At 36.3% G+C, this 26313-nt stretch overlaps 2 protein-coding genes and 1 long non-coding RNA gene across 6 annotated transcripts; 1 reads left to right on the top strand and 2 right to left on the bottom strand.

Moving 5' to 3' along the window:
• Positions 1-2662: 2662 nt before the first annotated feature.
• On the bottom strand, positions 2663-5237 carry LOC121316519. The gene is made up of 3 exons (XR_005950407.1): positions 5065-5237; positions 3740-3767; positions 2663-3070 (listed from the first exon to the last, which is right to left on the bottom strand). It is a non-coding gene; the product is annotated as an uncharacterized LOC121316519 (long non-coding RNA).
• Positions 5238-6534: 1297 nt separating this feature from the next.
• armt1 (acidic residue methyltransferase 1) lies at positions 6535-11505 on the bottom strand. Of its 3 annotated transcripts, none has more exons than XM_041252391.1 (5): positions 11440-11505; positions 10518-10623; positions 9027-9268; positions 8385-8550; positions 6535-8111 (listed from the first exon to the last, which is right to left on the bottom strand). In XM_041252391.1, the coding sequence occupies exons 1-5, from the start codon at positions 11496-11498 to the stop codon at positions 7335-7337; spliced, it is 1350 nt and encodes a 449-aa protein (XP_041108325.1). In that variant the 5' UTR covers positions 11499-11505; the 3' UTR covers positions 6535-7334. The 3 variants fall into 3 exon arrangements, with proteins under 3 accessions (XP_041108325.1, XP_041108327.1, XP_041108326.1); XM_041252393.1 differs by lacking the exon at positions 11440-11505 and adding an exon at positions 9633-9747 and having other exon boundaries at positions 10518-10604; XM_041252392.1 differs by lacking the exons at positions 10518-10623; positions 11440-11505 and adding an exon at positions 9626-10123.
• Positions 11506-11576: 71 nt separating this feature from the next.
• Positions 11577-24676, top strand: LOC121316961 (required for meiotic nuclear division protein 1 homolog). Of its 2 annotated transcripts, XM_041252389.1 has the most exons (12): positions 11577-11694; positions 12488-12986; positions 13546-13654; positions 14010-14085; positions 14224-14263; positions 14870-14970; positions 15442-15548; positions 17137-17201; positions 17975-18051; positions 22205-22325; positions 22606-22722; positions 24067-24676. In XM_041252389.1, exons 2-12 carry the CDS (start codon positions 12495-12497, stop codon positions 24097-24099), a joined length of 1338 nt encoding a protein of 445 aa, XP_041108323.1. In that variant the 5' UTR covers positions 11577-11694; positions 12488-12494; the 3' UTR covers positions 24100-24676. The 2 variants fall into 2 exon arrangements, with proteins under 2 accessions (XP_041108323.1, XP_041108324.1); XM_041252390.1 differs by lacking the exons at positions 22606-22722; positions 24067-24676 and having other exon boundaries at positions 17975-18071; positions 22205-22293.
• The last annotated feature ends 1637 nt before the right edge of the window (positions 24677-26313 follow it).

The raw sequence follows: 26313 nt of genomic DNA, 5'->3' as shown, positions 1-26313 counted from the left end.
AGAGAATTTACAACAGAGAGATGGGTTAGTCTGGGACTGGGCATTGAGAGTGTAAAGCGGGCCACGTCCCTAGCGAAGGAAGGAAAGCACCACACATGATGAGGTAGAAAAGCACATGAGCTGCGAAAGTATAGTGTGGCCAGGGGTCTCCTCAATCAGAGAGAACCCCCCTAGAGCGAGGACGAGGTATCGTGGTGACATGAGGTTGCGGGAGTGAATCTGCACTTACCCCCCCAAAAGATGGACCCCCAGCTCCCCGCAGAGACCCTCACCGTGAGACAAACAATAGAGTTGCGTCAGTACATAACATAAAAGAAACAGCTTGAAAAGATGGGAAAGGAAGAGACATATGAGACAAAACTGGAGAGGTTAAAATAGTGTTAGTGTGGTATGGTTATATGATTACCTGCCGCTCAGTGGAGAGGAAAGAAACCCTTCCTAGAAGGGGAAAACCTCTGGTAGCCCCGATTCCGGGCATGCTACCTAGTCTTTGATGGCTATTGCTATGTCGGTAGGGGATGAACGGATGTATGAATTGACTGCAGAGGACCAGCACCCCACTTTTTTGATTAGATGGAGATAGATGTTGATTTTTCCTGTGGAAGTAGCTGCTCGATCCGAAATGATTGGGGAGAAAGCTGGTTCTGGAGACAAGAGTGGTGAGACCATCCTATGTGTTACTTAATACTGGATCGATCAGTGGTTTGCTACTATCATGTTTGCTTGGAATGGAAAAGGTAAACTCACATTCAAAGATTTGGTTTTCATAATTCCAGTCATTCTCCTAATAGTGGAATTCCTTAACTCATAATCAAGACAGATTTCCAGTCTCTTACCACATCTTTCACCATGTATTAATGTTTGTAGTATCTGAAAGGATGAGTTGACATACAACTAAATTGGTGAGGAAGTCAAGTGGAAATGGCTGCCACGATCTGAGTATTGGAAGCAAGCCGGAGTGCTGGAAGCTCTGAAGGAGGGTAGATGCAGATTTAAACGGTAAACTAAAGCAACTTTTGCCTGCTACAACAGTGGGCAGATCTGAAAAGGATAGACTACCATCGGCAGTGTGCAATGGCATGCTGTACAGCGTAGGGTCTTTGAGTGTTAAAGCAGTTTAGATGGAGCCGAAGATAGGGCTGGCTTCGGCGGGCTCAGATGAAGAATGCAAAGATCTGAGGCTGCTGTGAAACCTATTTATTTGATCAGGAGCAGTCTATGAGTGTGAGATTGAGGTTTAAATAGAGGTTAATAATGATGATAGCTTTAATTAATGATGTAACTGCTGCCCAGCTACTGGCCCATGAATTCTGCCTTAAGGCTAACATATAAAAAAAAAATTGGCTTGTATTTTAAATGATGTATTTAACATTTAATCATAATGTGATGTGGTTTCAATGTTTTTCTTTTCATTTAGAAACAAAAACGTGTGACTAAGGTCATCTCAAATGCATCTCATTATTCAAGGTCATCTCTTATTCACGATAAAGTGGTGCTGACTATATATATATAACCAGCTAGAAAGATGTACTGGCAGCCTGTTGGACACAGTAGATAAAACCAGGTAAGGGAGTTGTTTATTATTGTTTACTAGTTGCATGTTTTATGTAAAATGTTTTCTTTTCCTTCGCAGTGATCTTTAAAAAAATAAGCGCTTGTTCACTATATATCAAGGTTTGTGATAGGGTTTGATATTAATTAGTGTGTAATGCATTCATTATTTGATCGTTTGATTTATAAATCAATGTTTAATTCACTTAATTGAATTGTATGTTTATTCATACACAAGTTAAACTTCATTATTAACACAAACAACAATGTTGAAGTTAAAGATCTGCACTACAACTAATTTACAAATGTAAGGTTGGTGGGATAAGGACTTGTTTAGATCAAGTTCCCTGTTTAGGACATACTTGGGTTCCAATCATATAAGTGTGCAAGACTGGATATTTGTAAACTCACAACCATATCAACTACCAGGAGGAGTCACTTTTGGCAATTATGTGATTATAGCCAACCCAGGATGACAAAATACCTTTTGGCACTTAATATCACCCTTCTTTTAATAATATAAAATACTGTTTTTATACTACAGTACAAGCATTACAGTGACCACCTTCCAGATTTCTCATACTACTTTGCTGAAAAAAAAAAAAAATATATATATATATATATATATATATATATATATATATATATATATATATATATATATATACACACACACAGCTCTGGAAAAAATTAAGAGACCACTGCAAAATTATCAGTTTCTCTGGTTTTACTATTTATAGGTATGTGTTTGGGTAAAATGAACATTTTTGTTTTATTCCATAAACTACTGACAACATTTCTCCCAAATTCCAAATAAAAATATTGTCATTTAGAGCATTTATTTGCAGAAAATGACAACTGGTCAAAATAACAAAAAAGATGCAGTGTTGTCAGACCTCGAATAATGCAAAGAAAATAAGCTCATATTCATTTTTAAACAACACAATACTAATGTTTTAACTTACGAAGAGTTCAGAAATCAGTATTTGGTGGAATAACCCTGATTTTCAAGCACAGCTTTCATGCATCTTGGCATGCTCTCCACCAATCTTTCACATTGATGTTGGGTGACTTTATGCCACTCCTGGCGCAAAAATTCAAGCAGCTCGGCTTTGTTTGATGGCTTGTGACCATCCATCTTCCTCTTGATCACATTCCAGAGGTTTTCAATGGGTATACATAGGGTTTGAGTCTGCCATCCATAACACAACACAATAACATCTTATTGTCCAGATTGTTAAATAAAAAACAGTATAAAATGCTTTAATTAAACAACCTAACTATAAAAAGAATATGTTGTTAAAAGAATTAGACAGCAATTGAAACCAAAGCATGAGCCTCTGGTGCCCTCAGGTGGCTGCACTGTGAAATGTGTCAGCAGCAGAAGCTGCTGTCAGAGTTCGCCTGGCATGGTTGTATCTGGCTGTGAAGTCCTGGTTGACTTGCTCCCGGGAGTTATCCAGGCAAGACAGGCCACGGCATGGGAGTGGTGGCCCTGGATCAGCTTCTCCAGCGAAACCTGGAGAGTAAGTGATTGTTTGAAATGATCATAACACTATTGAGGATTTGCAAGAGAAAAATAATATGTAAACTCAACAGTGCAACTTTGCAAAAAGAATTTCTATATATATATATATATATATATATATAATGATATATATATATATATATATATATATATATATATACTATGTATTTCTAAGACTTCTACGTATGTACAGAACTCTAGAGACACACCTATGTTCATTTTGTGTTTGAACCTAAGGACCGTTCGAGTTTTATTGTACGTTTGTTGTTCTAAGGAAAGCTTTTGAATACACAGCATATGTTATCACAGCAAACATGATTCAATGTCAAGCAGTGGACTTTAATGTTGCTGAACCTGTAATAAAAATGTATCTTCTATTTCAATTTTAGATTTGGATCAGATTTTAGGAGATCGTCACTAATTTTGATCTACACAATATTACCATATAAGGTGAGGTAGTCCAAGATTAGTCATAATCAGTCTGTGAAACCAGACAGTTTTTTGTTATAGCTGATTTCTCAATTAAATTCACTACTTATTAAGAAAGATGACACAGAGCTGTAGAGCAGTAGGTTCCTTTAAAAAATTTCTCCTGGTGGGGAGCGGTTTAGGGGTGCATATTTAATTTGCAAAAACCCATCCTGTAAACAGCACACTTACCTTTTGATAATCAGGTTTACTTGCATTTCTAGAAAAACAAAAAACAAACAAAAAAACATGTATATTAAAAACTTATTAAGGAACTGCATATGCAGAATTATGGAACTTGATAACATCTGTAAAAATCATATTTTCTATAGTGCAAAGCATACAAACTTTTGAAGTGTACACTTTTTTTCTGGGTGTCGTGGTACAGTGTTAAACAGAAGGACCCAGTGCAACCCAAGAATAATTTTTACCACCAGACAGAGAAGTGTCATGCCACACACATCCTATGGAGTGCAAACTAATGTTATGATGCTAGGTCAATACAAATTTGCAACTACTGTAGTGGACCCTATTTATTTATTAAATCTGTGAACATCTTTTTTCAGTAGGGCACTTTACAATGAGTTTTAATTTTTTTTTCCTAAATGCAAATAACTGCCTGTCGTAACAGCCAATATTAGTTCTTATTAAGCTGATCTTGAAGCTAAAAACACATAACTGTAACTTCAATATCCATTTTATTACACAGTATAAAGCTTACAGTTCGCAAAAGGGAAGAGACGAAGATAACAAAAAGTTTGACTGGTGCTTGGCTAATCCTAAAGCAATTCCCTGTTAATGTTTGGATTTTCAAACAGATCTTTCAAAGACAGGTACAGTCCATTATCATAGGTATAGGTTGATCAAATTAACCCCTTAACGTCAACCATACTGTATACTGCTTGGTGCTGTGGGTTACATCAATGCTAGTGTCTAAAGTCCCTGTTTCTCAGCAATAAAGCATTGATAGGGACAAGCCTACTTTACTTTTTTGAACAGCCCTTGTTGCTAATACTTTTAGTAAGTGCACTAGATAAGCTTAAATAAAAGGTAGTATGAACTGGGTCACATTGTAAACCGTAAAGGAAAAGTTCATTTGATATGCAAATACGTTCAAAGATCATTAATGAATTGCATTATCATTATTTATTAATATTATTAACACGTCAGTACATTGTATTTGGAATAGGTTTTAAGTATCACTATAATGAACTGTTTTTTTTGCTGCTGGGTGTTTTGCCATTAAGGTCAAGGTGGTTAAAAAAAAAGGTTTTATCAGAAGGTATGTATTATTTTTTTAATTAATTATTCGTATACAGCTGTGAACATCGTAAATGTATGTTTTTTAGTTTGCAGAAAAAACATAGCGTTTCTGTTGCCCACGTTGTTAATGAAGGCTGAGAAGAAAACAATACAATTACAAAAACAATTATATGGGTAAACTTTACTTTATGAAATCATGACTAAATTAGTAAATTAAACTACGACCAGTGTTTAAGAAAACTCATCTCATTTACAGCTCTGTTGCTTGATGACGTCGGGGAGATGTCATGCTCGAAATGCATCGTTTCTGCCAACATCGATCCGTTTTGATGCTGAATCTTGCCGATGGTTACTCATTGTTGTATGTTTAACTAGCTTCATCACTGTTGTTAAGATCTGATATTCTCAGAAAAGCCCAAGTTTTCTACTGTAGAATCTACTAGTGTGCCAGCAGCGCTGCCGGGTTAGAGCCAGTTCCTAAGCAACACGTAAACAGGAATATTGAATAGGTTATTTAGGGTGGAGCCAAAGAGCTTTGATCCTTTTCACTGTGCTTTAAAAATGGTATTGCTTTTTCACCACATTGCACAATGAATGCATGATACCCCGTTTATGAGTACTACAGATTATCTGGGTCAGATATCCGAAAGCACTTCACTGGTTGCTGCCCAGTGTGTGCTGACAGCATGTAACAAATCCTATACAACTTGTTACATCCTGCAGACTTGAGGTTACTACTTCATATCGACATCCATCCTGAGGGATCCACTGTAATTTGTAGATACAAATGTGATCAAAGGATTTAATATTGATCAAAGAGCTTAAGCTGGTTTTTTTTTTTTTTTACTGTGACATTATAAAGCCACATGATTCCTGTCAACACTGCTGAATAATAATAATAATAATAATAATAATAATAATAATAATAATAATTTTAATCTTTACACCTTTTTATAAACCTGCTGGGTAGCTGGAAATCAGTTAAAAAAAAAAAAAAAAAAACACTTGCAACTTTTTCTGGATTTTTTAGCAGGGGACAAACTTGTTCCACAGGTAAAAAGATGAGAATTGTTTTAATTAATTTGTTAAATCAAAATTATTATATCAAGAAATTCATTTTCTCAGGATTGGACCTACTCCTTATTCATCGTTTCAATTGACATGTAGAGTATGGACCTTAACATAGATGTCTGATTTATACATGACAAAATGACATCAAACTTTTATTTTTGCATCCACTCCTACCAAAAGAGGGTGACAGTTCTTATAAGCCCTGTAAATGGTAGTCATTTATTTAATATTTCCAGGCTTAGAGAGAGTATCCCATGATGTCTTCATTTAATTCATTTCAGGACTGGGTTCCAAAGATACATAACCATGTTATGAATGTGAGTGTAGCTTGTCAAAGTGTGTTTTTAACAGTTAGGTGTATGTAAAATATAAAGACTGTAATACATTCGACCTTAAGTGTGGTTCTTTAAATGCTCCATTGTTTCCTTTACATATCACCAACAGCAGTAAAATTGAAGTGCCTTTATTTTGCTTGTGAAAATTAAAACATACATTTCGCTATTTCCTCCTAGTAAAATGGCAAAGTTGCACCAAAAATAAATGTGTTAAATTTGTACTACAATTAAAATAACCCACATGTAACCCTTCACAGATGACTTCAAACTAAATAGAAGTTGATAGAAACATGACAGATTAAACACCAAGGGGCAGCATTTTAATAACCTGTAAACATTTAATAATGCATGCACCTGTGCGTTTACATGCAACTGATAAAACCAATACATGCTCATCCAGATACAGAACTTGTTTTAGGACGAATGCAGCTGTACAGATTATCACCTGTGTTTACGCAGGTGAATTGTCTTTAATGAGAAAAACTGTATACTTAGAACAAGTTAAGAATGTCTTCCAGTACAATATTGGAGTTAACAGTTTATTTTAATAAATCAACTGTAGCAGCAACTATCCCCTGGTTATCAGAAGGAATAACCCTAGGAATCTTAAGATCTGCCAGTAAATTAAGACATATGTAAAAGCTTTAAGTGTTAGTTACTAGGGCTGTAAGGTTTAAAAAATATATACCTTGGTTTTCCATTGCATTATTTTAGTCTGTCAATTATGAACTGAACATTTAATTTAAATTTAAACTTTAGAATCTATCACTGACTAGTCACCGCTTACTTAACTATTCCTTGGGTTTGCAGCATGCAGCTTCCCCCCTATAAGCAAGAACATTTTAATCTGAGATCCATGTTTCAGAGGTAACAGTTAATTAATGCAGAGGCCAAATGAAGTTTAGGAAGCTTTGGCGAGTAATGAGTGGACCCTTAAACATAACAATTGACCTTTTAATGCTCAATCAAAAAATAATTGATCAGAATAAAGGAGCTACAGAAAACTGAGAATTATTTCTGAAACTTACAGCCAAATCACGTTATTACCACTTTGTAATACCAATGACAAATTGCCAATACCTCTTAGTAAACAATAAGCAACTCTCAATTAAAATAAACTATTCCTTGTAAGGACTGCTGAACTGGATTACTGAATATTTTCCACTGGTCATCCAGTCAGGATCTGTAGCAGCCAGCTTTTCACCCTGCCCAGGCCTGAGACCCACTTGAACATCTGCTTTCAATGTTCTCAAACTGCAAAGCGGTGCTGGTTGAAACCCTCGCAAAGCTTTATCAAAAGAGACTGTATAATCCCACCTTCTGTCACCTGTCAATTTTCTATAGTTCAGATCACCCTTGAAAAATATTAAATCAGACTTCTGGAGCTTGGCATATAGATCAGGAGCATCTTTAGACATGTCACAAAACTCATGAGGAAGAGTCCAGAAAGGATGATCGTGGTACACCCAGGTACCTTGCTTCATGTAGCCTTGCCACTGAAAGCCACACTTGGACATCCATTTATGATTGGCTGACTGGACCTGTCTCATCGTCCACTCAAAATCCTTTCTCGTAGTGTCGGAGACAAACCAAGGTATGCACTTCCCATGGAAGTGGACTTCCGAAGCAAGTTTGGAAGACAGCAGAAAGTCGGCCAGGACCAGGTCTGTGACGAGTTCGAAGCCAGCATTGTCGAGGACGATGTCCACTCTTGCTACGGGTTTCACAGGACCGCCTGCCGCCCTGCTGTTCATTAGTACTGACCAAACCAATCTTGAATCATCTACCAAGATCATATGTTTCAGAGTCTCTAGGGAATCTATTGGACTGGACCTTTGGGAGTTGTCCTGCCCAGCAGAAATGGAAAGGTCACACTTGTTTCCCCACAAGGACACCTGACAATAATAATTACAAAGCAGGAAAAGTGAGTCTGAAGTTTCTGAATGAAAAGGACACAGATGTTCTACTGTTCTATTAAAACACAGACATACATAAATACCTTCCTTTTTGCTAGACAAAATGTAAGCATCACAATTATTAAATACTACTTTATAAATTAATATCTTATTTTTCGATGCAATTCATTTGATCCCTATCCAATATGGTTATAAGTTATTTTTAAATAGTGCTCTGCATTAAAGACACAACAGGGAACTTAATGCACATACCTGCACCAGTTTCAGAAATTGCTCCAACAGCTGCTCCTCGGACAGATCTTCCATGTTTTTATGCAGACCTTGTAGATAAGTGCAAATCGCCATTATGGCCTGTTGAGACTCAAAAAAGCTTTGAGTTTTCCCTTCCTCAAACACATCAAAGTCACAAATCGGCGGACTGAAATCAGAAAAAATAACATCAGTCTTTAAAAATAATCCTAATTTATTCCCGCAAAAGTAACTGAGATTTAGCAGATTCTCTTTAGGAAACATGTTTTGAAAAGATCAATAGCCAGCATGTGTACAGTTACTACTCAAATACATTTAAATTTTTATGACAATACATGTTTTTACCATCAGTCCATAATTAAAATAAACAACAATATGTTCAGTAAAGAAAGTTCTTGATCCAAGAACCAACAACCGTTTAACTTATTATCACATGAACTTCTCATACAACATACAAGCTTTTGGCAGAGGACTTGGGGATATCATTTGCCACTTTTCAATGTAATACTGCTTTTGTTTTTCGAACCTCTTCAACTCAAATAGAAAAATGCTTGACTGGATTCAGAACTGGAAACAGTTGAGGCAAAGCACATTCGACAAATTATACTGCAGTCGACTCGTAAAACATCTGTGAAGTATACTTACTTAAGTTTCACAGATTCCTCAATTCTTCTGTACATGTAGCACTCCACGTACAGCCAAGGTGACTTGAACCAGCTGGGGGCCTCGTCCACATCCAGTAATGCCTGCTGCCTCTCTACATACTGGTTCCACTGCTCCATGTCCGGGAGCCCATCACTCAGAAGAAGTACTGGCTTGTCTGTCTGTAGCTCGTTTCGTAACTTGGAAAGGAGGGAAATTGCTCTCTTTTCAGCCTCCACACCCTCCTACAAAAAGCAACTGCAGTGAGTTGGCAAATATTAAAACACACAAAGAACTCCTATAGAATCGTTTTTTTTTGGCATACACACATATTTAACTTTAAAGGGGATTACATTCAGACTCTAGTCAACTGCAGCAAGTTACTGGAAGTATCAAAATATCAAAAACAAGACTTTGCATTCTTCTACTGATTATTTTATGTTGCAAATACATTCTCAGACTTCATGAAAAAAATACAAATTAACAAAGATAAATAATAAAAAATGACCATTATACATTATATTGCATACATCCAAATGAAGTTTTGAAAAACTGAGAAAATTACAAGTCTACAGTATCTTTACAACAAGTTTAAAGTTAACCTGTTACTTTGTTTTTACGGAGTGGGTGTGATCAAAACATAGTTTCCCTTGCAACCATGGAGGTTGCTGATTGATAGGTAAATTGAAAATTGTTGCAGATGCTGCTGTTTTCAGAGGTCCAGCTTAAAAAATATAAGAATAACAATTACAATAAGAAGCAGATGTAACACATATGATATATGGATTAGGTATTTACATGGATAAGAATATATCTAAAGAGAGATGTAAGTATCATGTTATTCTGTAAAAATCTGAAACGTTAACAGATCTCTGCTGTAGTGTAAGACCACTATAATAAACCTTGCTGATTTTGTTCATTTTGGATTCTAAGACGACTGTTTTTGTGATCCCTGTTTAAAGGCAACACTGCCTGTCAAAGGGCAGTATACAATACTGTCTCTTAAGCATCAAAGGAAACTTACCATTATTATAACACATTTATTTTTGAAAAAAATAATGTATATAAATGATGGACATTGACAAACTGTTTTTGGTTTCTTTTTAATCACTTGATCATTCATCCTTGACCATGACATGCTTGAGTGACTATAACTGAAGCATATGCTCTTAATCACCTAATTAGTGAGACAGTTGATTGGACACTGGCTATGGAGTGATTTCAGACACCAGACACACTCGGGCAACGACAGGCCACGAACTGAGAGACCAAATCACAACACCTGCCCAAGATCGACAGATCATTTTGCAGCATCTTTGTGGATTTCAGTTGTTAATCAGCACAATAAAGTCACTGCACCTGCTCTAAAACAGAATTTGTCATTTTTCAGTAGTGAATTTTATACAAATAAAAGTGATAAGTTTCTTTTGGTGCTCAAATATAAGTGATATGTTTCTTTTGATGCTCAGTATATATTAAAAAAAGATTCCTTACCTCTCCATGCTCTTCAAAGAACTTGTTTTTATTTCGATGGATTGTATCAATAACCTTTGTCAGAATCGTTGGCAGTCTGTCTCTGATGGTTAAATATGCAAAGGTTCTATAATAAATAATAATAAACAAATTATTAATTTTCTGGTGTCTTGATTATCTTCTGAGAAAAAAAGTAGACGGTTTTGGTTAAAACTCTGTTTTAAAGCAACTGACTGTTGAAAGTTTAATAGCATCCAAACTGTTTTCTTAGCACTTGCTACAAACTTAAAGAGCTTCGGGTAATAGATTCCTTCCGACGCTGATGCTGGTGCTCTGATATGGGCTGGTACGGTAGTAATACCATGACTTTGCTGGTGTCTTTATGGTAAGGGAAAGGCCAATATTAGTACTAAATCAGGGTCCTTGAACCAATCGGTGGTTTATTTTGTTTGTAACTGGATTGAGATTACTTCATGCCTACATCAAACCTAAATCTGAACCCGTATACGAGCCAGGGCAAGCCTCAATGTATACGCTGTACGTTATCTTGAATGATAAACGACAAATTATATAAACTGTACTGACTACCACGACTCTTGTCTTGGCCTGTGGGTCAAATCACGTTACAAATATTATTTGTTACTGATACGATTACTAACATTACTGGTCTGCAAGAGTTACTAGTTTTCTTTGCTTTTTTTCTGTATAGTTTATGACAGTTAAACTGTACAATGCAACAAAGGAATACGTAGCAAAATCGTGACTAGCAATACAACCACCACTAGGAATTATACATAAAAACACAATATCCAGCCGTTGAGTTACTGACCCCTCCAGCCACCTGACTGAACGAAATATGCATGGATTGAGCATCGCTTTAGAAATTAGATACCGTACAAGCCATTTAGCAAACATATACAATCCAAGCATTTAGTAAACAGACCCTTTATATTTAGCAGAAAGAGAGTCGGGAACCGCTTGCTGCACAACCTGAGAAGCCATCTTTACAACCAGGAAGTGAAAAACTAAATATTTCAATAAAACTTTATTGATAATAATATAAGCGCAGAATACGGAAAAAGCAAGTACAGGAGTAACAGACTGCTAGTGAACTGGGAATGCAAACTGCGAAACATCATTCATGGGGCTTTGACAGATGTGGTCAGCAAATAACTTACTTTATCAAGGACAAAAACAGGTACCGATGCCATTACTCAGTTCTATAATATTAACTGGGCTATGCAGAGTCCTTTACTGTAGTTCTTTATATTGTATTACACTGATCATTCTCATCGCAGCAGTTATAACATGCGAAGATTAACGTGGTTAACGTAAACTAATAGTGATTAACGTAAACTAATAGTGACTAAAGCAAATCATAATGTATCTTTTAAAATACATGTACCGTATATAGAGAAACTCCAAAATAATGTGTAAGAAATAATGTCAAGGTCAAAATAGATCCAACCTCTGTATGATGTATTATAAACTTAGACAGCTTGTGTTGTGTAAATTAACTACTGGATCTTTCCAGGCAGTTGCATCATATACCAAATGACACTGTGTATATGGTAATAACCATGCTTATTTAATGCAATGTACACAGATCACTTGACCTGGAAAATGTACCCCCACATTTCAGTGAGTGACCTTGACCTGTCTGCTCTGGAGCAACACTCTTCAGTAATAATTAATACAAACTATTTGGCTAGCGCCAAAGCAAACCCATCAAAGAGAATTCTTTTATTATAATTTTTCTTTCAACTTTAGTTAATATGTAGAACGCATTGAATAATGTAGGTATGGTAACTTTTTATTAAAGTGTACTTTTTCAGCTCATCACAGTTCAGTGCATGTTAAACGATCATGTGTATTTATATTCAAGTAACCTAAATACTTCTACAATTTCAGTAAGAATGGACTTTGTGCAAGTTTACATAGTTGCAGTTGACAGTATTCATTTATAATATTTTACGTCCCCACCACTGCAGGTAAACGATGGCTGTTCGAATACCAGTCCTCCGAACGTGTTTTCAACACTTCCCTGTTAAAACAGCCTTCATTAGACTATTCACTGAGGGTCCAGCCAGGAGCAAGCAGACTTTTTGTAGACAGCAGAAGGCTCAACAATGGAACCTCACCCAGCCTTCCTTGTGTCCTGCAGTACATTTAACACAGAGAAACACATCACAGTTACACAAAGTGAAGAGGTATTTTTCACAACCCAGCATCAAGCAACGGTATTTCAACGCATTCACTGGCACTCTCCAGAAAGATACTCATGGGGGCTTTTCAGCTAGTTTGTCGGATAAATGGCAAACATGCATCCATTCCACAAGGCACCAAGGATTACTGGAGCGGTTTTACTCAACACCCACAGGGACCAGGCTGGTTACGAAACAGGCAGGGCTGCCAGGGAAGAGACTACCAAAGGGACCAAGGACCAAGCAGCCATCCAGAGCCAACCAACCCCCTCTAGAAATAACAGAGGTACATGACTGCAGTATAAAGAGTCTTGCAAGGGTGGAGCCAAGCTCTCCAGAATTCACCGCATAATTCAGTGCAATAAGTAGCAGCCTTTAACCAGCTGACAACTCCCTGTGTAAACATATGTTTTTGCTGACAAATAACTTAAAACACAATCATCCTGCAACCAAATGCATGATCACAACTACTTACCTGCATTTGTGCACAAAAGTACTGTTGTATGTTTTATTATTTGTTTTTGACCTACTGCTTGTCTCCATGTATTGGAAGGCTAGACTTTGATCTGATAAATTACCAAATAAAAAAAAAGCAATCAATGGTAGTATATGTTGTAATACAATACTAAAAGAAACCGTTAAAACTCTTTGACAGATGTTTCCACTAGAAAGAATTTAAGTTTATTTTAACGTTAATACAAAATGAACTGTGCCTATTACTGACCAGACCCATTATTTACTTGTACAATACTAAGTACTCACTTTTTTCAAATCAATTATTATTTCAACAAAATAATGATCTGTACCATTGGATTATTACTTTTCTTGACTGAATATTTGTACAGGACATGATGCAGTGCATAGCTTACGCAACAGCAGATCAGTATCACCTGGCAACATTGTGCCATGATCTGGTGGCCAGTGGATTTTATCAAATTACAGACCTGCCCAGAGGTAAGTTTAGTGTAGTAATAGCTTTCATAATGGTCAAGTTTACAATGCTCTTCTGTCATTAGCAGGCTGCCAGTGCTAGAAGACAATATTTAAAGAGAGAACAGTACCATGCTGCAGAAATCCGCACATCTAGTCAACATAATGAAGGAGAAACACTTTCTGTTTAAATGCAAGTGTATGGATAAAAACCTCTATGTCACAACAGTCAGCACAATTGCTGAAGTTGAGTGTCTCCACAGACCTTATGTGCTGATGGTTTTTCACTTACTGGTACCTATTTCAGATGCAGTAATGTGTTGTCATTTCTTAAAGGAAATGTGTTGAGTTATGTTAAGTTTGTGTGTGTTAATTCCAGATGCTGCAAATGTTCTTGTTGTCTGTACTGAAATGGCTTCAAAACCAAACGATCATGGAATAATCTTCTTTTTCAGGTAGGTTGAATCTTTTTATTAAAAAGGTTTATCAAAGAGGTTACCACTCCACCAAGTGATTAACCACCCAGGTACAACCACTTTCTTTGTAACATATTCACAAAACTTTGTTAATAATGTTTTTCTTTACTGACACAGGGAGGGGTCTGTTGTGTTCTGGAATGTGGAAGATAAAACAGTATGTATAACAGAGATTTATTTTGTGGCTGTTTTAAAACAGTGATTGATGGAATGTAATTAACAGTGACAGAATTATGCAGTACTGTAGAGGTAATTATGTAGTTTGTTTGTTGTTTGTGGCCCAAACGATCCAACCCAATAGCAAGACATCAAATTAAATTAATGAAATGCAGTGCAATGACACAAAGATTATTTGAAAGTTAGGTCCCTGAGGTATGTATTTTCTGATTCAGCCTGTTGTCATAATACTGTTTTGATTTTTCACTTTTACTGGAAGGCGCGAGAAAGATGTAAATGATTGAATGTACTATATATTGTGCTAAGTGTGCAGCCTATTATATGGCAAGTGTTTTGTTCTTTCCTTTTTTTAATAAACAAATGTAATTAAGAAAAAGTCAGTTACGTTCTTCATCCAAATCAGTCATTGCTCTGTTGTGCTGTCTAGGGGAGCCTTTTGGACAGTCCTGTGTGGACTGTATATCATAGGTTATATAGATTTGAAAAGTCAAAGGCAGAGAGAATCCCTTGTCAACTTTTGCCAGAGCAGTGTGTCCCTGAAATGTGACTTCCTGTTTTTAGTTCTTTTTTTTTTTTTTTTTTTTAGACAAAACATGTGATGCGAATCTTGGAAAAGCATGAGATCCAGCCCTATGAAGTTGCTCTTGTTCACTGGGAGAATGAAGAAATAAACTACAGAGTAGGAGAGTAAGTTATTGTGACTTCCCATTCTCCTCTGATAACGTTTCCACTTCAGCAAGAAAACAAATTAAACACAGAGCAGGTAAATGGAAGTGTACATACAGGCAACATTTAGAACCCTCTACTGTTCAAATCTGTGGTAGACCTATGTTGTCATATTGCAGTATATTACATATTGCAATATTGTAATGTTTTGCTCCTAATCATTCTGTAAGAGTCTCTACAGGAATAGATTCCTTGTTTAAAATGGCTATTCTAAATAACTTACATTCAGACTTGCACTTTTGAAAAGTGTGCAGAGGGGACCTCTTGAGGAAATTCTAGGAACAGTCCGTGCACTTGTATTTGTGCACCTCCCATTTACTTTACCATGCACGTGCTCCGAAATATATTAAATGAGAAATAAAGTCGCCTTGATGGACAATATTATGATGACAGCAGGTATATCTCAAAAACTAAGGTGGTATTTCATTCCAGAGGAAACTCAAAGTTGCATCGCGGAGATATTCTACTGAACTCGGAGCTAGAACCTGACCAGGCAGTGCTGGAGAAGTTTGCCTTCTCAAATGCACTCTCACTGTCAGGTGTGTTTATCTCTTCTGAGTATTAAAACACCAGAGCTGGGGTCAGTTATAATAATAATTAAAATGGCAATTACAGCAGAATTATTTGCTGAAATTAGTGTTTCAATGCTATTTTGTTCACTTACAAATATAGTTACAATTATGCTAAAAGTTATTATAATTACAAATATACTAAAAAGTAACATAAACAACTGCCCACATTAACATGATTATTGTATTTATCCTAAATAGATAGGATAGACAGGTAGACAGGTGTTTCTCAGTTTGATGCATTGTAAGTGTTACCTCATAAGCTGTGATTGAGAGATGAATAAAACTGCAGTATACCTTTTTCATCTTTTGCATCAACTGCAATTGGCAGTGAAATTGAGGCTGAACAACACTGTAGATACTGGATTGCCTCAGCAGATTACCTGGTTGCATGTTTGGTTGTAAAAAAAATGTAGGTTATTATTTGACCACCTCCTTTTGCTCATATGGTTGTATTTGAATTGCAAGGGAAATGCACAAAGCTTACAGCTGTAGGCTGTGTATAAGCGTGTTTACACACATGGATGTGCACTGGTACTACTCAGAATTAGACATAACACTGGGAGACTAAACCATTATGTTCTCAAGGAATCTGATGATAGTCAGTACTGTGGTAACCATGGAGATGATAAGTCTTTGTATTACAGCAATGCAGTAACAGCAGCCCTGGAGGAAACAGAACATTTGAAATTAGTCAGTTTGGCCACTGCTCAGGGCTTGGAAAAGTGTCACACAACTGTGCATGGTATTTGATAAAGATATGTTTATTCATTATGTTTTAAAACTTTATCATACAGTACAATATTCAGTTACTTCAGTAAGAAATTATTTATTTTAATGTATTTTAATTAAGGTTTTAGATCACTACCAGCTATTAAAAAGTAAACATTGAGATAATGAGCATCATGTTATATTTTAATTTTCTCAGCATCAGCAGATCTCCATACAGCTGACCTACAAACTCATACCTGCTCTATCACAGAACTTTCTCTCCACCATTTTAACGGATAATAAAAAATAACCTTGAATGTTGGTATGATAGCAAATTTTAGGGCACAGTATTAAGATCTGCCCCACACATAGATACCATTCTCATTTGTATAGTTCTGTATGTGTGGGCAGAGAAAGAGAGTTAAACTGTCCTTACATAGGTAAACGGTCAGTCAAAATATACATATCAAACAGCAAAACCCACTTCAGATACTGTATGGAGTTTATTTGAAGCTTGGAAATGGCTCACTACTAACATCTTGTTATTTCATTAGTCCTAACATATTGTAATCAGTACATCTCTAACATATCTGTAGGTAGTATCTGCCAGAACTTGTTCCCTGGCTTTACAGTAATCCACAGGAATGACAAGCGTGACTTCTCAAGCTTAGTATAGTTGAGATTAGGAAAAATGCTTTTCTTCCCGTAATAGTCATACATCCCCATGAACTCTACATAGTTATTTATCCTCGTGCTTAAGCTTTCCTATTCAAGTTGGTTCTGTTTTGTTTTGCAGTAAAAATCCCAACTTTTAACTGCTGTTTACTATTTCTGGTCTGTTTTCTAGTGAAGTTAGCAATCTGGGAGGTGTCGCTTGATAACTTTGTGGAGTCTATTCAGTCAATTCCTGAGGTAAGACCAGGGACACACAACAAAGCTACTGCCTGCAGGAGAGGTCTTTCTTCATCAAAAACAACTGCTTAAACAACCTGCAATTAATACAGAATGTATTCAGGGCTTCTTTACCTATGTCTTTGTGAGGAATTTTTATTAAGTACTGAGAAAGAAGTACATACTGTGCTGTGCTGAAAGCTGCCACAGAAGGTGGGGATAATTGTTTTGTTTTTTTTGGTTTGGAAAAGAAAATCACCATGGGAACCAAAATTGGTTGCTAGGCTCCAGTGCTCTCCAACTGCTCCAAGGCTAGGAGCACCTCCAGCAGTACAACCAGCTGATGATTGTATGATCCCAGTATAGGCTGCTACATAGTGATTTACACTTATCAACAGCTAATCTTGTTTGTGAGAGTACATTTTATTTTTTTATTTAAATGGAATTTGTGGTGTGCCATAATTTTTTTTTTTTTTTTTTTTTTTGCATACACAATGTCAACTGCTTTTCATACATTTAAAGATAAACATGGTTTAGCTTTGCTAAAGTGAGTACAAGTATTCATGCACTGCATATACTGTATGCGAGTAAAGGTCTGGAGATCAAGGCCTACAGTAAACAAACCCTAACTTTTTTTAATAGATTGGATCGTATCTTATTTAGCTGCTTTAGAACAGGCTCAAAGTGATGTAATGTCATGCAGGTTTTAAGGGAGAGAGTGTTATTATTTATTATTGGTGTAATTTGCTAATTTTATGTGTGATGGTTTAATTTTCTTTCCTTTTTCTTTTAAGATGCTGAAATCAGGAAAAAGAGTAAAGCTGACCCGGGCAGAAGTTATGCAAAAGATTGGTGAACTCTTTGCACTAAGGTCAAATTAAAATGATCAATGTAATTTCTTATTATGTATGCTGCCCTCAAAACAATGTCTCTTTCTCTCTGTCTCCCGCTTTCATACACGCACGCACGCACGCACGCACCCACGCTGTTTATCCGTGCACCGGGGGGGGGATATAGGTGAAGAAATCCACTGATAAATGAGATGCCATTGCATGTGTCTAAAATGCATGAATAAAATACAGAAACTGGTAATGTAAACCAAATTAGCGTTTACTGGAGATGTATGCAATACAATACATTGCAAAGACAGAAGAATGTTTTCAAATTTACTTGACAGTGATACCTAGCAAAATCTTTTCAAAATGCGTTACACCTCCAACCCCATTTCCCTAGCTTTTTCTGTTATACCAAATAAATAAATATAAATATAAAAAATATTTTATGTACTGCAAAAATAATACTACAAAGCTACAAGTTCATAAGACATTTTATGACGGGAATAAGCTATTCAGCCCATCAGAGCTCACAATTCTCCTGTAAACTAAGTCATGTGGCTATCAGCTAGAAATATCACAAGGTATTATCACTAATTTATTCCACACATTAATATTAAATAATGGTAGCTAAATGTTGCTAGTTTTCTATATAAAATTATAAAATTGTTATATTATAAAATTGTTTTTTTGTTTATTTTTTTTACTTTGAAACTAAATAAACAAGCCTGCTGTGTAATTTAAACTTGTCTTACGTTTCAACAAATACCTACCAACAGAAGTGTTTTGCATTTTTTTTGTAACAGCTTTTTTAAACAATTCACTGCTGCAAGTGTTTCTTTTGAACCTTGGCAAAGTCCATCATAGTCTTGTGTTTCAGTGAGGCAAAATATGTTTGCCAGGCTTAAGTAACTGCCTCAGGAGAACTTATTTTACAGAATCCTTTTGCTGTCTTGCCATCGACTCCACAGGTTAGACTGACGCATGCATCTTTATGTGTATGTGTTCTGTTTGTGTGTGGACTGCGGCAATAATGTGCTGAATTTCAGAGATAAAACTTGTTGGGGAGCCAGGGATGAACAGGGTGTGGATATATGAGTTTCTTTAATTATTAAAATAGAGTTTTCAGTTTATCAATTTGATATATATATATATATATATATATATATATAAGTATATATTAATATATATATATATATATAATATATATATAATCATAATATATATAAGTAAATATGGACTGGAGAGGATTTCCCACTGTGAGTCAAGGTCTGCAGTCCATATTTCTTTCATGAATTAGTCAAGAAAGTAAGTGAGGCAAGGTTGTGTACAAAATATGATTTTTATATATTTTGTTTAAATATAGCTGTTACAGAACAAATAAATAACTTTCTCACTGCAGCATAGAATTCTCGGAAGAGTCAGTTGAGTTTGTGAACGTCATATAGTTAGTTGCATAGTTCAGTGGTTCCCAACCTTTTTCAATGTAGGGACCACCTTGTTGTTTGGATTTTTCCCACGGATCGCTTCCCACGCAATTTTTCATAACAGCATTTTGAAACTAATGTGTATGTGTATCTGTGTAAGTACATGCAGAATGTAAAGTATTTATATAATGTACCTAACTTGATGAGATTCCTGGGCTTGAATCTTCACTACGGTCAGCAAGAAATGTTGTCATTTTACGTTTTGAAAGTTGCTGATGGCAAAGTGCCTGTTTCTTTTGTTTAAATTTTTTTTTTCTTCTTTTTTTTTTTTTTTTTTTTTAACATTCTGAATGCTTTGTAGATACATGGCGTCTCAATTTTGCCGGTTTAAGAGTTTTGTTTGACAAAACCTTCTGACAAATAATGTACTGGGGCTTGGGTCCAGTAAAAGTAAATATGTGGTGGTCCCCGTAATCGTTATCTCATGTAGCAAATTAATCTGTCCATTTCTAACACAATTTATTGCACTCAGTGATCGCCAACTTCGCTCGATGTACATGTAAAAAACACCAGAATACAAAGGAAGTGGGTGGGAAGCAATTTGAAAAATTAAACAAGAATGTTACATACCACTTCTGGTTGGCTGCGATGTGTAAATTAAACGGGATTGGTGGCACACAGTCGACAGGATTTAAAGCAATTTGGTTAAAAATGACGGCATCAAGAACAGACTGTACACATTATTTTCAGAAATAGTGTTAAAAGAATTTCCTTTAGCATTTAGTCATGTGGGATATTAAACCTGGCTGAATAAACCTATATAATAGCATAAAGCTGAAATTGATCATTCACACTATGGTATAGTTCACAATACAAATATAGCCTCTTTTTGTTTCACATTAACTTCTGTTACTATATGTAGCTAACCTCTCCAAAAACGTATTGAATTAATTGTATATTCCTAAACCCCTGGCAAGACTGTGGCACATAGATTGACAATAACAAGTACTAAAACTGTGGTTTTAATGTTTTTTATTTATTTATTTGTATTTAGTTATTCAAACTGAGTTAGGAATATTCAATGCAGCGCGCTACTTTTATGCAGAGCGAAAAGGCTGGGACAGCCAAATTACATTTTTTTCTGAAGTTCAATGAGCACAAGCAACAAAGTGAGCACAGATTAGAATGCAGTGCATTCAATGCATGCTAGATGTAGATTTTTTTTTTTTTTTTTTTTTTTTTTTTTTAAATAATGCTGGCAAAAAAAAAGAAATGCTTCAGTTAATGGCTGCTTTGTAGGCGATGCTTGGTATTGCCCGTTATAAACACATCCATAATAAAAGAAAACAGATAAAGGGGAAAATGCAGACTATATACTATCTTGTCATTTTTATATCACGTGGTTAAAGCTATTTGTTGTGTTGCTTAGTAATTTTAGTAGCACAATGTGTGATTGTGTAGAAATTTTTGCAAGAATTGTGTAACTGAATTTTGGGAGTTGTTTGCGGACCACAGGTTGGGAGCCACTGGTCTAATTGGATTTGTTTGAATTTTAGGCAGTCAGAAAACACTGAAAGCAAAGTTTTATAATGATTTTAGTGTTTTGCAGCATTTTTGTTTTGTAGTATATTTTGTGATTAATTTTCTGTAACATCAAAAAATCACAGTCCAGCGAGATGTGGGTACAATATAACGGGTCATTTTTGTAAAACTATATTATCTGACTGAAGAGTCAGGAACGTAACCCCAATTTATAACATTGTTCCTATGGGAAAATGTGTTTTGACGTTTTGACGCTTCGACTTACAACAAGACTTTCAGGAACCAATTGTGTCCTAAGTGCGAGGACTGCCTTTAGCTAGGTAGACTGATGTCTGTTATTTAACTTTGCTAAAGTTTGATACTGGTATGTATGCTGTAGTAGTAATTGTAGTAGAATCTGGGCAGTAGTAAAAGCTGTAGAACATTTGCAATTCAAAGGAGAATTTCATTTGTTTATTATTTTATACAAAATATTTACCAAGAAAGGCCCCAGGAGCCCTGTTTGCCAGGGTTTCCTGGAAACCACATACAAAAGAGATACAAAGTTAAAGTAACAACGTAAAATAATGTGGATAGAAAAGCCGGATATAAACAAAACATCAACTGGTGTATGTTAGTACAAATAAAACACTAAGGACCGTATTTTGAAAGATTTTACTGAAGTCGTTTGCTCGCTCGCTGACTGCCGAGTTTCTTTTTTCTAGGGGCTCTCGAGTGGCACATCCGGTAAAGGCGCTCCGCATGGAGTGCAGGATGTGTCCTATAGCCTGGAGGTCTGATTCGAGTCCAGGCTATTCCACTGTTGACCGTACATGGGAGTTCCCAGGGGGCGGCGCAAAATTGGGAGGAGGGCTTAGGTCGGCCAGGGTGTCCTCGGCTCACCGCACACTAGCGACCCCTGTAGACTGGCAAGGTGCCTGCGGGCTTGCCTGTAAGCTGCCCAAAGCTGCGTTGTCCTCCTCCGCTGTAGCTCTGGGTTGGCTGCATGGCGGGCCTGCAGAGTGAAAAGAAGCGGTCGGCTGATGGCACTCGTTTCGGGGGACAGCGTGTGTTCGTCTTCGCCTCTCCTCTGTGCAGGGGGTGGTAGCGGTGAGCTGAGCCTAAATACAATTGGTCATTTCAAATTGGAAGAAAAATTGAAAAAAAAGGTTATTTCTTCAGTGTAGGTGTGATGATGTGATGTTTTTGTCCTCCTGTGTTGATGGGACTTGCTGTTTTGCAGGCACTGTATAAACCTGAGCTCCGACCTGCTGATTACCCCTGACTTCTACTGGGACCGAGAAAACTTGGAACAGCTCTATGACAAAACCTGTCAATTCCTGAGCATCAACCGCAGAGTTAAGGTAAACATAAGGAAGGTGCTCCCAAGTGGACACTACAATCTGGAAATTACTGTCTAGGTCACTTAAATGGCCAATGCAGTGGGGTGTGCAATTCTGGTCCTGTATTTCTAAAGTACTTAATTGAACCAGTTTAACAGTACATAATCATGTGAGACAGATTTATCAGGACTTTGTGTGAAATGTGAAATTGCTTGTTTCCGTTGTTTTCATTTGAAGCTCACCAGTAGATTGTGGGGGCTGTAGTGTTGTGTCTAGTTACACTGTTGTATTCACTCCTCAGGTGATGAATGAAAAGCTCCAGCACTGCACGGAGCTGACTGACCTGATGCGGAACCACCTGAGTGAGAAGCATGGCCTGCGGCTGGAGTGGATGATTGTAATACTGATTACTATTGAGGTGAGCCCTACAACTTGCCTGCATGCCATGTTTTCACATTACAGGTGTACATGCATAGTACGAGTCTGAGAAATTAAATGGACAATTGGAATTATCTTCCGTGTCTGTGTTATAAGCAGGAACAGTTGTGTATGTATATATAGTAAATATGGACTGGAGAGGAGGGCTATTGTGAAAAATTATCGAAAAAAGGGCAGCAGATTATACGAGAGAGGGTACACAGGTTGTAGATTTGTTGTTTTTCTTGATTTTATAGCTATTGAATGTTTGAAATACATTTGTTAATCAGGTTCTTAGAAAAGAAAAAGACCAATAAATGGAATAACATGGTTAAATAATACTTTCAATCTTCAATCTTTATTTTTTTTATATTGCGCCTTTCATAGTGGACCACCATCACAAAGCACTTTAAGATACGAGACTAGGGTGTGTGAACTATGCATCAGCTGCAGAGTCACTTATAACAACGTCTCACTTTGTGTGTGATGTTTGCCTACTAGACTAACAATGATTGGTATGTATAGGGTTTGTTGTATCTTAATACAAAATAAACTTGATTATACTGCGTTTGTATTTTTACAGGTATTAGCAATAAAAAGTATGTCTCTGCACGCGTACGTGACTTTTTTATTATCCCATGATATCACGATATGGAAATTATTATCGATATCGGAGGGAGCATGGCTGGATACAGTGATGTTAATAAAACAAATCTTTCTTTGTCAGACACTCTAGCGTGAAAGCTAAGAATTGTTTACATCTTTATTCCCCATCTGATTTTTGGTCCATGCTGTGTAAATAAAAATATGAAAGTAATTGTGATTGTGTTTAAAATATGCTATTGTCCAGCAGATACAGCAAAAATAAAGCAATGCATTCAGTGTAAACTCTACAGGGGCATTTTACACGTCATAAATTATCTCAACCAATTGGATTAGATGTGTCATTATCCCACTAGTACTGATGCTCATTGAGCCTAAAATATTGGCGCTCACTTTAAAAGCAGCTTAATTTCAGGCAATCCAGTAGTTCATGCAGTCCATATATACAGCAATAATAATTAACACTGTGGGTATTTCCTGCTGGATAAAAGAAACTGACCATTCTCTAGTCTTTAAGCACCAGGCTCTGGACATAACTTTTAAATCTTTGAACAGGTAAAAAATACAAAGTGTATCCCTATTCAACTTAAAGTCCTTTGGTATTCTAAAAACACTGTTGTGCTGTTTATAGATGGTGTCTGGATTCTTGAGCTCAGTCTTTCATAACATATGACAAACAGTAAAAAGCATCGGAACATGCAGGAAAAGGCCTTATACTAACATTGAGTGTTTCTTGTTCTAGGTGATGTTTGAACTTGCGAGAGTACTCTTCTGAGTAGAAGTGAAGTGTACATGTTAATGAAAGACTGGACAAAGAAGTGGAATAAGTAACTTCTGTGCTTTCAGAGGTCAACATAGTTTTACTCAGAGTGCTTTGGAATTGTGATGTTATGTCTTTAACGTATTGATTAAAATGAAAAAACTTAAAAGTAAATAATGTTTGGGGTAATATGCAGTATTTTTTTGCTAAAATTGACTAACAGCTAGAATAATCTAAAATGTACTCTAAAATTATTACCCCCACTGAGTATGCATTACTCAGTGGGGATAATAATTTGTGACTGGCATAACATAGTGTTACTCATCTGTACAGCTTCCCAGTTTACATTTTTAACATCATCTTGGGAACAGGTTGTCAGGTTTTAGTGAGCATGTGCATGGGCACCTACAATGTGTTATTATATCCTAAACACTATATTCTATGTATGTTACACATACTATACAAGTTCAGTTTCTGTACTTTTATCAGGTCTGTCATGCAAGCAATGCTCTGTTTTACTATTATAGAATTAAAACCATCAAATAGAATTTTTATAAATTGTGTTATTCACAGAAAAGAATGGACACCAGGAGGCCGTGCATTTTATTTAAATATATATATATATATATATATATATATAATATATATATAATATACACACAACACAACACACACACACACAATTATATATATTATATATATATATATATTATATATATATCTATATATATATATATATATATTTGTACACGGAACCGTTTCATAAGTATCTGGGGACTGAACCAAGCGTATAATACTATGACTACCATGTTTACCATGTGACTTTAAGACAAGGACACATTTTTTTTTTTAAAACACTTAAACTCAAAATCAGTTATTGTAAGGTGACATTGGTTTTATGTTGGGAAATATTTTTAAGAAAAATAAAAACTGAAATATCTTGCTTGCATAAGTATTCAACCCCTACACATTAATATTTGGTAGAGCCACCTTTCACTGCAATAACAGTTTTAAGTCTTTTGGGGTAAGTATGTACCAGCTTTGCACACAGTGTCAGAGTGATTTTAGCCCATTCTTCTTGGCAGATTTGCTCCAGGTTCTTCAGGTTGGTTGGACGACACTTGCGGACCGCAATTTTCAAATTGTGCCACAGATTCTCAGTGGGATTGAGATCAGGACTTTGACTGGGCCACTGTAGGACATTCACCTCTTTGATCTTGAGCCACTCCAGTGTTGCTTTGGCCTTGTGCTTGGGATCATTGTCCTGCTGAAAGGTGAATTTCCTCCCAAGCTTCAGTTTTTTAGCGGACTGAAGCAGATTCTCCTGCAGTATTTTCTTGTATTTTGCTCCATCCATTCTTCCTTCAATTGTAACAGGATGCCCAGTCCCTGCTGATGAAAAGCATCCCCATAGCATGATGCTGCCACCACCATACTTCACTGTAGGGATGGTGTGTCTTGAGGCAAGGGCAGTATTAGGTTTGCGCCACACATAGCGCTTTGAGTTTTGCCCAAAAAGCTCTATCTTGGTCTCAACTGACCACAAAACCTTTTCCCACATCGCAGCTGGGTCACTCTCATGCTTTCTGGCAAACTCCAGACGCGCCTTCAGATGGTACTTTTTGAGTAACGGCTTCTTTCTTGCCACCCTCCCATACAGGCCAATGTTATGCAGAGCTCTTGATATGGTTGACTGGTGCACCATTACTCCACTCCCAGCCACTGAACTCTGTAGCTCCTTCAAAGTGATTGTTGGCCTCTCTGTGGCTTCTCTCACAAGTCTTCTTCTTGTTTGAGCGCTGAGTTTTGAGGGATGGCCTTTTCTTGGCAGGGGTCTGAATACTTTTGCAAGCCACTGTATATATATTTTTTTTTTTTTTTTTTGTTATCTTTTAATAGATTTTAATCAATGTTGTTATGGAATTGTAAGTGTAGTTGTGTCTTTCTTGACATAGTATATATACATACAGAAACACAAGTCTTCTCATTATTATTATTCATTTATTTATTAGCAAACGCCCTTATCCAGGGTGACTTAGGGTTGTTACAAAGTATCACATTACAAATTACCTTGCAAGTTATCAATTTAAAGAATATCACATTACTGATAAAAACTGTAGTAAAGTACAATAGTCAAATTCCAATAAGAGCAAAATAAAGAATACAGTAGATAATTACATTTAAGAGCGAGTTCAACTAAGAGCAGTTAACTTACAGTAAAAAAATATT

The sequence above is a fragment of the Polyodon spathula genome, chromosome 6, assembly GCF_017654505.1.
Source record: "Polyodon spathula isolate WHYD16114869_AA chromosome 6, ASM1765450v1, whole genome shotgun sequence".
Taxonomy (NCBI): Eukaryota; Metazoa; Chordata; class Actinopteri; order Acipenseriformes; family Polyodontidae; genus Polyodon; species Polyodon spathula.
Note: the sequence above shows the minus strand (reverse complement) of the source record. Positions and strands in the feature narration are given on the sequence as shown.

Bases quoted from the DNA above. Each gene is read 5' to 3' on its own strand.
- LOC121316961 (XM_041252389.1), top strand. From the start codon at position 12,495: ATGGCTGTTCGAATACCAGTCCTCCGAACGTGTTTTCAACACTTCCCT. The intron at 13,655-14,009 runs GTAAGTTTAGTG...TGTTAATTCCAG, and splicing joins AATTACAGACCTGCCCAGAG to ATGCTGCAAATGTTCTTGTT. The intron at 14,971-15,441 runs GTAAGTTATTGT...ATTTCATTCCAG, and splicing joins ATAAACTACAGAGTAGGAGA to AGGAAACTCAAAGTTGCATC.
- armt1 (XM_041252391.1), bottom strand. From the start codon at position 11,498: ATGGCTTCTCAGGTTGTGCAGCAAGCGGTTCCCGACTCTCTTTCTGCT. The intron at 9,269-10,517 runs GTAAGGAATCTT...TGCTTTTTGTAG, and splicing joins TCTTTGAAGAGCATGGAGAG to GAGGGTGTGGAGGCTGAAAA. The intron at 8,551-9,026 runs GTAAGTATACTT...TTCTGATTTCAG, and splicing joins GAGGAATCTGTGAAACTTAA to TCCGCCGATTTGTGACTTTG.